Source organism: Oxyura jamaicensis, chromosome 14 (assembly GCF_011077185.1).
Source record: "Oxyura jamaicensis isolate SHBP4307 breed ruddy duck chromosome 14, BPBGC_Ojam_1.0, whole genome shotgun sequence".
In the NCBI taxonomy this organism is placed as follows: domain Eukaryota; kingdom Metazoa; phylum Chordata; class Aves; order Anseriformes; family Anatidae; genus Oxyura; species Oxyura jamaicensis.
In genome coordinates, this window is record NC_048906.1 from 13,512,607 (window position 1) to 13,526,006 (window position 13,400).

At 44.6% G+C, this 13,400-nt stretch overlaps 1 protein-coding gene across 5 annotated transcripts in view; it reads left to right on the plus strand.

The window, feature by feature from the left end:
• The window catches only part of CARHSP1 (calcium regulated heat stable protein 1), a 34,458-nt gene that overhangs the window by 11,506 nt on the left and 9,552 nt on the right, over positions 1–13,400 (plus strand). For 4 of the 5 annotated variants that reach the window (XM_035339606.1, XM_035339608.1, XM_035339605.1 and 1 more), the window contains exons 2-3: positions 5,576–5,768; positions 8,694–8,816. In XM_035339606.1, coding sequence (XP_035195497.1) covers positions 5,596–5,768; positions 8,694–8,816 — 296 coding nt within the window. In that variant the 5' untranslated portion in view covers positions 5,576–5,595. Of the gene's footprint in view, positions 1–3,925; positions 3,960–5,575; positions 5,769–8,693; positions 8,817–13,400 lie in introns of those variants that run through there. The other variant, XM_035339604.1, reaches the window with a different exon arrangement.

Genomic DNA, 13,400 nt, shown 5'->3' on the forward strand with positions numbered 1-13,400 from the left:
GGGGGTGCCTGTGCTCACCCCACAGGAGTGGCTTTCTGTGTGCAGGACAGGCTCATGCCGTGCAGACAGCAGCTCAGCCCCTTCCAGCCTTAGCTTGGCAATGCCAGGGGCCTGCTCTTTGCAGTGCTGCAGCGTTTTCCCCACCTGAGGCAGGGATTCTCATAGCCACTGTGGCAGTACTTGCTGTGTTCATGCTTTTCTTGTGCTGTTCTCGTGGCCTTGTACCTGCAGCTGTGATAGCACAGGTATGATGAGTGCTGGTGAGATTCACCCTTCCTCCTGCTGTCCCTGCCTTGTCTTGGACAATTTGGTTGTACTACAGCAAAGCAACTTCTTAGCATTGCAGGTAAGATAATTAAATACTTACCATTAGCCAATAATGTGTGTGTGCAGGCACTAAAGTCAGCGGGCAGCACTCACTCCTGATCAGCATGCACCAATTAGCATGAATAGTAACAACCAGAAGGGAGTTTGAGCAGATTCCAACAAGAAGTGCATGCTACTGGGGGAAAAACATGGCATAAAATGTCATCTTTGTCTTCGTTCTTGCCACCAGCTGCGCTGGGGAGAGCTCCCAGAGCAGGATGCTTATCCAGGATCTGTCGTTGCTCTTCCCAGCTGGCAATGAGCAAGGGAAAGTTTTCCATCCCCCTGCTTCCACTTCAGTATCTTGTTAATTTGTGTGTTCTCCCTTGAAGCAAATAACACTTAGTGAGTGCTGTCACCTGTGGCAGCTGACACACTCCAGCTGGGCACAGCTTCCTGCATGTGCTGGCAGGTGAAGGACCCTGGCTGTCTTGTGCTGGGCAGTTGGGAGCAAGAAGTTTAAGCAGTATAAATCACAGCAAGTTCTGGCTTTCCAGCAAGAGAGGATCTTGATTCCCCAGTATGTTCGATAGAATGACACAAGGGGTATCACTATATAGTCTTCTTTATAACCATAAGCCATTGAAGCATGTGCTTAATCCAACTATCCACTCTGTTCCTTAACCAGAATTCATTTTTTAAAAAGTATATCTGGCTGCTGACATGAACAGTGGAAAATGGTGACCTGTAAGAAGCCCTCCTCTGTACTTCATGGGCTGCTGATGACATGGTTCCCCTGCCACCCCTTTCTGTGGTCTGGGCTGTGTGGGGCTGCTTTGTGCTGCCGCACCAGCGCTGCTCCAGGACTCAGACACGGTGTTTGGGGAAATGGTGCCAGCTGTTGGGACTGACTGTGAATAGCTTTTGCTGCTTAAACTCAACCCTGTTCTAATCCAAACTAATCTGCATGCGTAAATGAGCATTAGGAATTTTCCTCGTTGTATTTTGGTTACCTCATAATTAGGCTTTTATTGGACGTAGGGACAGTTGGGCAATGCCCTGGCTTCTCTTAACTGCCAGATCATAGCAGTGGACGCTGTCCTGCAGCCTGCTGAATCCGTAACGTTTATACCATACTCCTCTGTGTTGACACGTCACACGCATGTTGCAATTGCTCTGTGTTAATTGAAATGCCAGTATTAATTGTGGAAAGTTGGTCATATGCAAACTAAGCTGGAAAGGGAAGCTTTCTGAACCAGCTGTTTCATAATTGCATGTGTTTTGTAAGTGCTGAATTCTGTGACGCAGGAGGATCGCGGAGATGCTCTGTGTTGGGGGGATCCTCCTGGGCTCTGGGGTCTGAGTTTGCCAGGAGCTGCTTCGGCAAGAAACTGCAGGTGGAAGCAGCACGGTGGTCTGGTGCTGCAGGGGGGTTGCGGTCCGGTGCCTGGGAGAGGTGCCAGGGTGCCGGGTACCGCTTTAGAAGAACTGGGGGCACCACTGGAAGCTCAGCACCCTCAGTCCCTCGCATTCATCAGAGCAAGGTAATGGGAGGAGCAGTGTCCGTGTGCCTCTGCTCTTTTAGTGGATGAATGCAAGGGATGCGCCGCTTGGGAAGCGTGCTCTGGAGCAGAATTGGTCTCAGAAGTATTGCTTGTGTTGTGATGCCTGTTGTGTGAAAAGGAAACTGTTCATAGACAGGTTGCTTGGAGTCTGTCACCCTGTCCTATCCATTCTGGCTCTTTCTGAGGTGTTTCCTTTAGTCGAAAGTCAGACTAGACTTCCTTGGTGGTGTTGTGGTACTGTTCAGAACGGTTAACTTCCCCCATGCAGCTATATTTGGGGTATTTTTAGTGGTATGGGGTAGATTTAAAGCAGAATAGAAGAGCAGAAGTGTAGATAAATAGAGAAATGACAGTGGCACTTACATGCCACCCCCTTATTATTTTCATATTATTTTTACATAAATATATTCTATTTTCATATTATTTTCCAGCATGTACTGCAACTTGTGCTTTGCAGGTCACCAGTTACAGATGATATTTGGAGTTCTCTGTGTAAACATCGCCCACTGTTTTTGAAAAATGTGTTTTTTTTTTTTTTTAATTTTTTATTTTTTTTTTAAAAATGCTTTGAAATGCTAAATTAGTCCGTTGCTTCCATGATGCTTCTGGGGTGTATTTAATTTATGTTTTAGTGTGGCGCATTCCTACAGCTTTTAAATAATAACAACAACAACAAATGTGCATTGCTCAAAGATAAGTACCGCATGTTGAAATACGGGGAGATGTAAGGCTAGGGTGGTGTGTCGTCGGAGCTTCCTGAAGCAGAGAGCCTGAAAATATCACCACCTTGCGTCATGTTACTTTCATTCTGTAAATACTGGAAGGTAAATATTTTGCTGGCTCGAGGAGAAGACAGATACTGTCTTGAGTGTTCCACATCTCTGCTGTAGCCGCAGTCTTGCTAAGCTGGGGTCTGGGCAGCTACAAGGCGCTGCTGTAGAGCAGCGGCTGCCCCCTGAGGCACAGCGATGCCGGGTGCTCAGGGGAGGCCAGGTGGGGTGCTCTGTTGGCTCTGCATGGGGTTCGTGCCACGTCCTCATCACCACGGTGAAGTGGAGGGTCGTGGCTGGACCGGAGGGATGGAGGAAAGCCAAACAGGGTGGGAGATAGTGAACTGGTGAGCAATGTGTAGAAAGTAGGTGTGTTCAGCTAGTCACAAAGAGGGGAAGCTGTGCTGCTGAGGCAGGGCTTGTAGCGAGCTCTGAGGGCGGTTCTTGCATTGCAGGGCTCGGTACAGAGCCTAGGACAACATCAGAAAATCCTCTAAAAACTACTGGTAGCTGCATTTGGAAGGTGAGGCTTGCATGTGAGGGGAAGGCCGGGAGGACTGGGGATGTGGGTTTTGGTTTTGGCATTTGCTGGTGGCTTCCTGTGTCAACATGGCCCAACCCCGGCATCTCCTTAGTGGCACGCAGAGTGGGGGTGGCACTTCTGCTCCTTCAGGAATGCCGTCAAGTGAATCTGTGCACATACAACATCATGATAACAAGCTAAAATAGCAGACCTTCTTGGTTAAGCCACAGGCTTCCTACAGCCACTCTCCAGCACCTGTCCTGTTCCTGAGCTGTGCCCCTCGCTGCGGTGGGCAGGCAGCCTCCAGCTGCGGCCTCCACGCATCCGCCCCCACAGGGCTCCAGTCACGGTCTGGGGCTCGTGTGGCAGAAGTTACGAGGCTGTTCATCTGCTGTGGCTGTAGGCAGAGAACAAAAGGCTATTTGTACAGCGAAATGGCACTTCGTGTCCCACATCACGTTTTAGTTTGTGTCTACAGAGCACAGGACACAAAAACTAACATAAATGGGAACAATAGCCTAAGTTAGCGCTCTTCTAAATCCATTTAGTCTGCTTTGTTTGTAAATATTTGTGGCTCATCTGTGTTGTAAAGAAAGGAGGGAAAATTCTGCCTCTCTGCCCTTATTTTAGGATGGGGACCGACAGTACTTTGTGGTTGGCTTGACTACCCTGCTGCAGATGGGTGAAGAGATCTGCACTTTGCTCATCACCTGACGAGCTGCTTTATATTTAGATGAGAGAAAGAGTGTGGTTCTGTGAAAGCTGCGTTTTCACTCATGCGAAAGCTCAGATCAGGTGTTGAGTTGTCAGAATGCGGTTTTAATTGTTCATTTTTTTTTTTTCCCTGCAACTTATTAGAGTTATAGTCCTGCAAATTCATAGCATGCTTTGCTTGGCAGCAAGATGCCCAAAGGAGAGGCCTTTTAAACTCTGAGACTTTCACATACCAGCCAGTGCAGCAAGCCTTTTTCAAGGAGGTTTGGAAAATCCCATCACCTTGGTGTTATCCTCTTGGTCTCAGTTGAATGTTGGCTGTGATGCTGGGCAGGGCATTATCTAGTGGATTGCAAATGCCATCCATATTTAAACAATTTAAAGCCATGCTTTTGTTTCCAGCTGAGCTGTTGTGCTTGAGAGCAGGGTGGAAAGCTCAAGCGAGGGAACATGACTATCCACTTCTACCTTCTCAGCACCCTGAACAATTAAACATAAAAGCCTTTGTTCCCTGGTGACTTCATTCTTAAGAGGCCTTTTTAATTTTAGTTATTAGTTTCGGGAAGAACTAATGGGAATTTGTCATTGACAAGAAGGCTTCATGTCAAATGTTGTGTGAGGGATCCACTCCATAATTCATGGGCTGGGGAGTGTGGGTGTGGAAAGGAGAGTGCAAAATGGTGATGAGAGATGGCAGTTCAATGAGACTATTGGTCCTAAAGACAGCTTTTCATGCCTTCATGCTATTTTCTTGACCCAGATCACTACATATTTTGCTGACTCATCCAGTTATTTTTAGATTTTTTGCTTGCTGTGTGATGAGCCACGTGTCGCTGTTGGTGTGCTGAGAAAGGGACCTTCCTCCCCTGCTCTAGGACGTGAATAAGAAGAAATCTAGCTTGGGCAGTGGGGAGTCTAAATGCACATGCAGAGTACTTGTAGGAAGACCATAGCAGACTTAGACCCACCAAAGCACCCTGTGGTGTCTGCCAGGTCTGCAGGCCAGCGTGTTCACCTCCGTGCAGTCAGCCACTGCCTTCCGGCTCTGCTGGCTTCACACATGTTCCCCATCCTTGGCGGAGTAAACTAACTGTCTGACCCCACTTGAAGTGAATTACAGAGCATTTGTGTCATTTTTGTCTTCCAGTCAAGCTGAAGGTGTTACAAGCTCTGCCAGGGGTGCACTAATAGCTGGGCAGCAGCCACAGCAAATTAAGTTAGCATTGGTGATTGCACAGTGAAGATAACCTCCAGCAGTGGAGATGTAGCCTGTATTCCTGCATTTCTTCTTGTGGTGTTTCTTTCTTGTAGCACCTGTTTGTGTGCAGTTACAGGAAGCTTTGCAGTGCTGTCAGACCTGGCCTGCCTGGGGCATGCTGATGCCTGATGTTGGGGCTGAGCTCTGCTTTGGGAGCCATTGCCTGCAAGGGAGGCAGGAGTAAACAAAACACAATACCTCGTGTTAGTTGCGAAGTGATCTGTTTTCAGTGGAGCTGCCTTCTACAGTTTACAAAAGCTGTGAACTCCTTAAAAAAAAAAAAAAAATCTCACTGACACAGAGCAGATTTTGCTGCAACTATGTCCACATGTACGTCTGCAGGAAATGAGTCATTCTTACAAAATCATAAGCTGAAGAGTTTGTGACTTTATATGAAAAATTCCATTTTGGGCTAAGTCAGATCTCTTCCTCTCTCTAGGTTTTTCTCAGGCATCAGGAATGTCTTCTGACCCCACTTCACCCACCTTGGAGCAGTCCTCCTCCTCTGTGCACTCACCCAGTTCTCTTCATTTGCCTGAAAATCGCAGGACAAGAGATCGCTCCCCGTCTCCCATGAGAGGGTACCTCATTCCCAGTCCGCTGCCCACCCGGCGGACCAGGACGTTTTCAGCGTGAGTACTGGGGAAATTGCATTTAGTAAGCACAGCCAAATGTTTGCTTTTGGGCAGATTGCTTTCACCAAGGTGAAGGGAGGCAGAATTTGTTGTGTCTGGAAGATGCTTTGGCATTTTACTGCTATTTTCTTCCCCCCCAATATTCTAATCCTGCTAGATTTGTTAGTCTAAATTGCCTGTAGTTTTTCTACATGCTGTTTGGGTAAAGAGTATTGGAAGTACTTTCTCCTCTTTAGGACTAGAGATTTAGAGGGTGAGGAAAATATACTGAGGCTCTTCAAAACAGATTCGTCTTGTCTGAAGTTTTGCTCCACTTTGCGCGTTGAGTTGAGGCTCTTGGTGGACCAGTTCCTGTCATTCATCAGTGTTCCTTTATCAGCTCAACCTCCTCCTTTGACCTAATTTCTTCACCACCCCTGAAGGATTAGGTCTTTCACTCCTGACACCTGTGCCATCAGTCAGGTCACATTTTAGGGCTGGTTCATGACCACAGCACTTTTCAGAGGGCTCATTTCTTTTTAATTCAGCTTTAATATCTGTATCTTAAGATTTCTGGGGGTTTGTTCAAATAGACATGTGAAAGAATGCATTGGTTTTCAAGATATGAAGGCTGATCACTTTGATTCTGTAAAATTACTTAGTTTCTCTTAAAATGAGGTGTGTTGCTATTTGTAGTTACTAGAAATGGTGATCCTACAGCAGAGGTAAGCTTTCCCCAAGCTTTCCTGTGGTATGGTGCAGACTCTGAGAGCCCGCACCATACGGGGGTTCCTGGACAGCAGCACAGGATCATGTTGCATTGTTTGGCTGTTGCAAAAAATGTATAGTGCCTGCAGTGGAGTTCCTGGTGAGGTGCTGACCTGCTGAAGGCAACAAGGGCTTCTTTATTAATCACGGTGGCCTTTGAATCAGGGCCTGCAGGTACAGCGTGGAGCTCTGGTCAATCCTTTGTGTCTTTGGCACAGTTCTACAGTTACCTTTGTGTAAGGGTGGTCTGGCAGTGCTGAGTGAAACACCAGAAATAAGATCTCAGCCCAGCAACTAGCCTGTTCTGTGCCACATAATTTAGTTGGCATGGTTGTTTTTTTCCCTCTTTTTTTTTTTTTTTCTCCTTGCAGTTTTACCCAGCTTTTTTCTTCAAAAGCGGTATTTAAAAATGTGTAGATAAATCTCAGTGATGCTTTGTATTACAAATGGTGCTTTGTATCAATTCTCTATTCAAAATGAGGTGAAAACACAGCAGCAGCAGAAGAGAATTTTACTTTATGGCATCTGAAGTCTTTCAGAACAAACTTTGTAATGAAAGTATATTGCTGGAAAGAGCATAATGGACTTGATAATTGGGATTGACCTTAAAAACCAGTTCCAGACTAGCTTGTCTCAGTGCCGTGTTAATAATGAACTCTTTGTAATTCTTCTGAGTTGTTAATCTTAGTCTGGTTCCTACAAAATTAAATGATTTGGTTATTTTGCTCCCATAGTTCTTTAATCGTTAATTAGTGTAGGAATCTTGCTGTATTTGCTAGCCCTGAAAATCAAAATGCTTCTTTTTCTTTTTTTTTTTTTTTTAGTCTAGTCTTTAAACAAGAGTCTTAAGTGACCCCTAGCCTCACAGTTGTATGGAAAAGACAAATGCGCCAGGCAGTGGTTTATTATTCAGTAGAATTATTTAATTTTGGTTCATTAGCAAGTGGGGGGCCTTATCCTTCACAGTGCTTTGTCTCCTTGAAAGATGCAATTGAACTTTAATGGCTTATTTAGGGCAGTGAGTGCTTTTCTGGGTAATGAGCACTTGGGGGGGTCAGGTGTGTCGACAGCTTTATAGAACTGGAAATGAAATGATTTAATGGAAATGTAACCCTTTCAACTCTAATTTCTTTAATGTTGATATAACTTCTGGAGCAGAGCTGTTTTTTTTTATTATTATTATTATTTATTAAGACTTCAGGAAACTTGAAACATTATGAAAGTAATCTCAAAACTGTCTCAATGCATATAACCACATAACACCACAATCACTTACTGAGGGTTTGGTTCAAAGAGTCCCACAGAAATCATCTTCTAACACGGAAGTAACTTACTGGATAATCATGTCGCAAGAAGGTCCTGATTTAGTAACTCCTCCATGTAAACTGTGCAAGATGTCTAAGACAGTTGGCTTTGTTAATTATTGAATTTGGATCTCTGAAGATTCAGTATGTTTAATGGGGCGGGGAAGGGATTTAATCACACGGTTGTCAGGATGGGTTCATGTAAGTTGTTTTTCTCGATGGTAAAGTCATCCAAAGGGTTTGTCTAAAATCAGTGTCATTTCAAATACAAGCCTCATGACAGCGGATTAAGAGATCAGTCTCGAGTATGGGTGTTCATACCAGTTAGCCTGCTGGAGTCATCAGGAGTGAAATACTGACTTCACTGGATCTTGGTTTGGCAGGATAGCAGTAGACATTGCCTGCAGAAGGATATGCGTGTATTTATGTACATACATATATAGGCATTTATGTGTGCCTTTATGCACTGCATTCTCTCAATAGTACATGCACACGCTTATTTTTAAGCTTCTGGAAGTGCACACAGCACCTAGCTGCACACTGGACTGCCAGAACTCCTATAATGTATAAAATGCTTACATTCAGATATAGTGTCTCTGAGAAAAGGCGGGGTGGTACAGTAGATGGATTCAAGATGGCAATGGATGGATTATAATGCTAGCCAATACCTTCATCACTTTTATCCCACTTTATAAGGCTACAGGCAGAACGTGTGCAGCATGACACTAGTAAACAGTTGCTGCAGAGGAATTTACTCACTGGGGAGCAAGTGGGTACTTGGATAGCTGTGCTGACTTGTTTGACGTGCTGCAGCTGAAACTGTCACATCCCCGCTCAGCAATGAACCGCTCTGTCTGCTGTATTTTTGCAGAACTGTGAGAGCATCGGAGGGTCCCATCTACAAAGGTGTCTGCAAATGCTTCTGTCGCTCCAAAGGCCATGGCTTCATTTCCCCTGCAGATGGAGGGCCCGACATCTTCGTACACATTTCTGAGTAAGTTGTCTGGGTCACTGAGGAAGCTGGAGCTCCAGTTTGATTTGATTACGGAAGGCTTGTGACACATCACGTGCCAAAAATGGTTTGTAATCTGTCCCCCTTACCTTAGCACAGAGCAGTTCTGCGGATGTTATGGAAAAAGAACAGCATAATCTCTGACTGCCAGTATTATAAATCTGTTCAGTTGAAAACTTGTAGATGATCCTGATAGATCTTAGAATAAGCTGTGTGATTTCACCCAAAGAAGCTTGCATTTATGTGAAGCAAATCATCTAGGCAGTACCCAGCTTTAATTTAAAGTTCTCTGACATTGAAAATTCACTCTTTACTTTGCACCGCTTGTATCATTATTAAAGTAAAGGTTAATTACCTTCACTGTTAAGAAAAGTAATTTGCCTAGCTTCAGTCTCAAGCAGCTTATGGCTAAACTTTCTCTGTTAACAGGCTCATTAGTACCTCCACTTTTTTCCCTTGAACACTGAGATTTACCACCTCAGAATATACCTTCTGATAAATCAAACAAATCGAACTTTTCAAGTTTTTTTTTTTCCAGTCTAAAGAAATCTTTCCAGTTTCTTTTCTAACTGTGCTGCAGAATTTAAATATCACTTAAAAATAATGGTTACAGATGTATGGATAGTTCCAGTATACAGAGAGAAAAATCTCTGCCATGCTCCTGCTCTGTTTCTCTTTCTATATGTCCCATAATAGCATTAGCCCTTCTAATCCCTAGTCTTCTGCTGAGTTGCTTATCTGCTCTGACCTCTGCATCCTCTGCAGTGTGAGATTTTGGTGCAGTCCCAGATGCAGTCTGTCATCCCCTGGCAGCAGGGTCTGCATTCCTGGCTCCCAGATACATGACTTCATATTTGGTTGCACTGCAGCACATCTGACTGGAATAGGCCCTGCTTGCCAAGGCATCCAGATCGCTCTGTGACTGCACTGTCTTCTTTGTTTGGCTCATCTGCAACGTTTAGAAGACAATTTTATATTTGTTTCCAGATGGAGATGTTGACCAGCTTGGGGGCTGAAACTGTATTCTGTGGGCCTGTATTAAGTTCACTGAATGTTTACTTTCCAATAGCCTCTTTTAGATCTGCCACCATGTTTAATCAACCTATTGCTTACAATGTTGAAGCTGTATAATCCTCATTTTTTGTTTGGAGTGGTTATCTGGTGGTAAGTCAATAAAAGCCTTACCACATTATTCAGGTGGCCCCAGCTATCTTTCCTGCCCATGTGGTTAGCACGTGTCCTTTGAGCACATTGGCCTTCTTCCAGTTTTTCTGAAATGTTTACTGCATGATGGACCATTCAGGGTACACATGCTGCTCCTGCTCTCGATCCCACTCCAATCAGCTGTAACTCCAGCGATGTTTTACTGTTTCTATTTAGGACTCCAGTATGTCTGCTATGCTGAGGACCTATATGACTTCTAGAAAGGTTACTTTCTGACTGCAGTGATTTCAGTGGTCTGTGTGAGAGGCCCCATCTCACAGGTGTCCCCTATTGTGGGCTCTGCTACTTGCCATATCAATCCTGGATGCTTTCAAAATGCTTTGACTCTGAGCCAGCTCTATACTATATTTAAATGAATATGGCCTGGATGTGGCATGCCATCTTTCCCCTTTCTTCCACCCAATTGATCTATCCTAAAAACAGTATCGAACAAGTCATTGTGGTTGTAAAAGTTCATGAGCAATCACACTTCTTGATGTATTTTCAGCATGTTTATTTTGCTGACCTGTGTCATGTTCTCTGTTTACCCTCACTCTTAGCCATGCCCTCAGCCTGCCCCTGCAGCGAAACGCTGAGTAGATAAAGGATGAGATGGGCAGGGCATGGCAAGCTCCAGCTTCAGCCTAAGCTCTGGCTTCCCAGGTCTCAATTTGGTGTCCTAGCCCTCAGGGCATGCTGCTTCTCTTCAGTTCTAATTGCTTCATTTCAGTTTAATTCTTGTGCTGGTGGAGAACAGCCCGCCTCTGTGTCATGCTGTACAGAGTAGGGCATGCTGCAGTTTTTCTGTAGTACAGCAGATCTCTTAAAACAGAGCAGGTGTCTTCTGTTTGCCATAGATGAGAAGATGGGAGGGGACCTCCTCTGCCCTGTCTGCTGCTGCAGGGTGCGTGTGCCTTTCTGGCAGATGCATTTCCCAACCTACTCTTAACAATCCCAGTGATGGGGTTCCACTGCCTCCCTGGGTGATCTCTTCCTATAATGAACAGACCTGGTTCTTAATTGTTTCTGATGCTCAACCTACCTCTCCCTTGCTTTATGACCCTTCACTCCCCCTTCCATCTCCATAGCAGGTGAATCATGTCTTTCCTCGTTAAGTGTATAATTTGTGTTCAAAGACCCTTTTTCTTGCTCTTTCAGATGTTTTAGCAAGGTTAGTTCATATGAATTCTGTAAGACTGAAGGATGCACTTTATGCAAGTCTTCTAGGCTAAATTCTGCTCCTTTGAAGTCAACAGGATTTTATTTTTATTTTTTTTTACATTGAACCAGGATTGGGCTTTAATTTTTAGTGTTTTCTGTATAGGAATAATCTCAGAGCTTAGATTCAGACATAGCTGATGTTTCTGCTTGAACATGTTATTACAAAGCGCTGTTACCAAAGTACTGAAGCTTTCAGCACGTTATTCTTTAATTACTCTGAGTGTGTTTGAGTTAATTGGAAACAGCTTTTAGTGCTAGAGGGTGATGGTATCACTATCTTAATTCTGGTGCAAGGTAGCACTGGAAAAATGAATTAATAATGTCTTTCAATTGATTTCACTGTGAGTTAGAAACGTTGCTCTTTACTAATGCAAATTGCTTTTTACAGCACCATGGATTTAACCATTTACAGATTTAACCATCACCATGGCTCAGGAAGACTCCAATGACTCTGGTGTACATAGTGTGGATTTTGAGATACTCAGGTTTATCATGCAGTGCTTTTCTAGGTGTTTTCCTCACTTAAACCTGGATGTGGGATAGACATCAACCTGTTCACTGTTGTAGTGCGTTGTAGACATCTACCTGAGAAACGAAAGAGGATTGTTCCTGCTGAATCAGTTCTTCCTGAAAGCTAGGATTTCAGGAACATGATTAAAATGGTCTGCCAGTATAGATTCAGTAAGATTGTGAAGAACGCAGAATGCTCTGAGCATCAGGAGCAGCTGCCAGTCTTGCAGGTTAATAAGATTTTAAACATAAAAATTTAGTTTGAAAGAATAATTTTTCCCCCTAAGCTTTGGGAAGCAAGGTAACACTTCAGTGAAAATGCCTTCTGTGAAATGGAACCTCTCGTTCCCATATCTTACAAAAGAAAAAAAGGGAAAGCTAAGTACACTTAACATGATGTTTCCATTTCCATAAATGAATGAGTGTTAGCCTAAAAATAAGTTAAAGCGTGTGTGGCATGTGGCATTCAAACTCTGGCTCCTTCATTCAGGATTGCAAAAGTTTCAGTTTCAGTATCTGCTAGAGTTTAAGGTGAATGCTGTTCTTTTGTCGTGCGGACGTGGTTTATGAAGGGAGTTTGCAGCAAAGCTGTGTTACTGGGGAGTTGGATTTATCGGGTATGGGGAAATACAGTCTAAAAAAGTCAGTTTGAAAAGCAGTTGCTAAAGGGGTTTTGTCAGTGTGACTTTGTCTGTTTTAACAGATGGCTCTGAGGAGTGGAGAGAAGAATTAATTTGGGTTTTAATAACACTTGTGTTGGGCTGGTTCCTCTTTGAACTGAGGCGGTGCAACTACACAAAACTGCACAGTGAGCCAGGGCAGCCTGCAGTTCTCTCGAAATGCCGATGTCTGCTGGGGGCAGGTGGTAGCGTTTCCTTCCGAGCCATCCTCCTGTGGCAGATAGTGAGGTGTGGTGGCAGCTCTGGTGACAGTCACTGCAGGCGGTGGCACTTTCCTGGCAGCACTCGTGGCACCTCTGCAGGCTGGTCTGGGGGTGAAGCATCTGTGGCTGAAACTGCACCGCAACGGCAGCGCTGCCACTGTTCAGATGGACAGCTTGGAGCCAGCTCTCGCGTACCGACCTGCACGGCTGCTCCCCTCTGCAAGTGCTGGGGCTGGTGCCCTGCTGGAGTCGTCCTGCCCCTGCCAGCCAGCCGAAGGTGCGAGCCCCGGGCTCGTTGGTGCTTCTTGTGTTATGTGCATAGCGAGCCCTGCTTCCTTGCACTTGCTGGAAGTACTTCTCAAGTTGGTATAAAGGGTTGTTCTAGGAAAATGTGGGCTTTTTGTTGTTTTTTATTGTGCTCAGTTTAGTACTATGCCCATCTCTGGAACAGAAAACAGAATGTGCCTGCTTGTAGTGAATGTAAAACCCTAGCTGGCAGCATGGGGATGTAGGAGTTGCTGAGACTGTAGTTCAGAATAACATCTCTGGAAGGCTGGAAGCAAAGGAAAATGAGTTCACCCGGAGTAATTTTTTTTTTTTTTGTAAACCCTTTAGTAAATTTTTAAATAATGCCATGTACTGTTAATTCTTTCATTTCCTCTGTCTTGGATGGTTGGACCTGATGATCTTAAGGGTTTCTTCCAGCCCCTATGATTCTGTGACCCGCTGTCACCGACCTGATGGTGGTA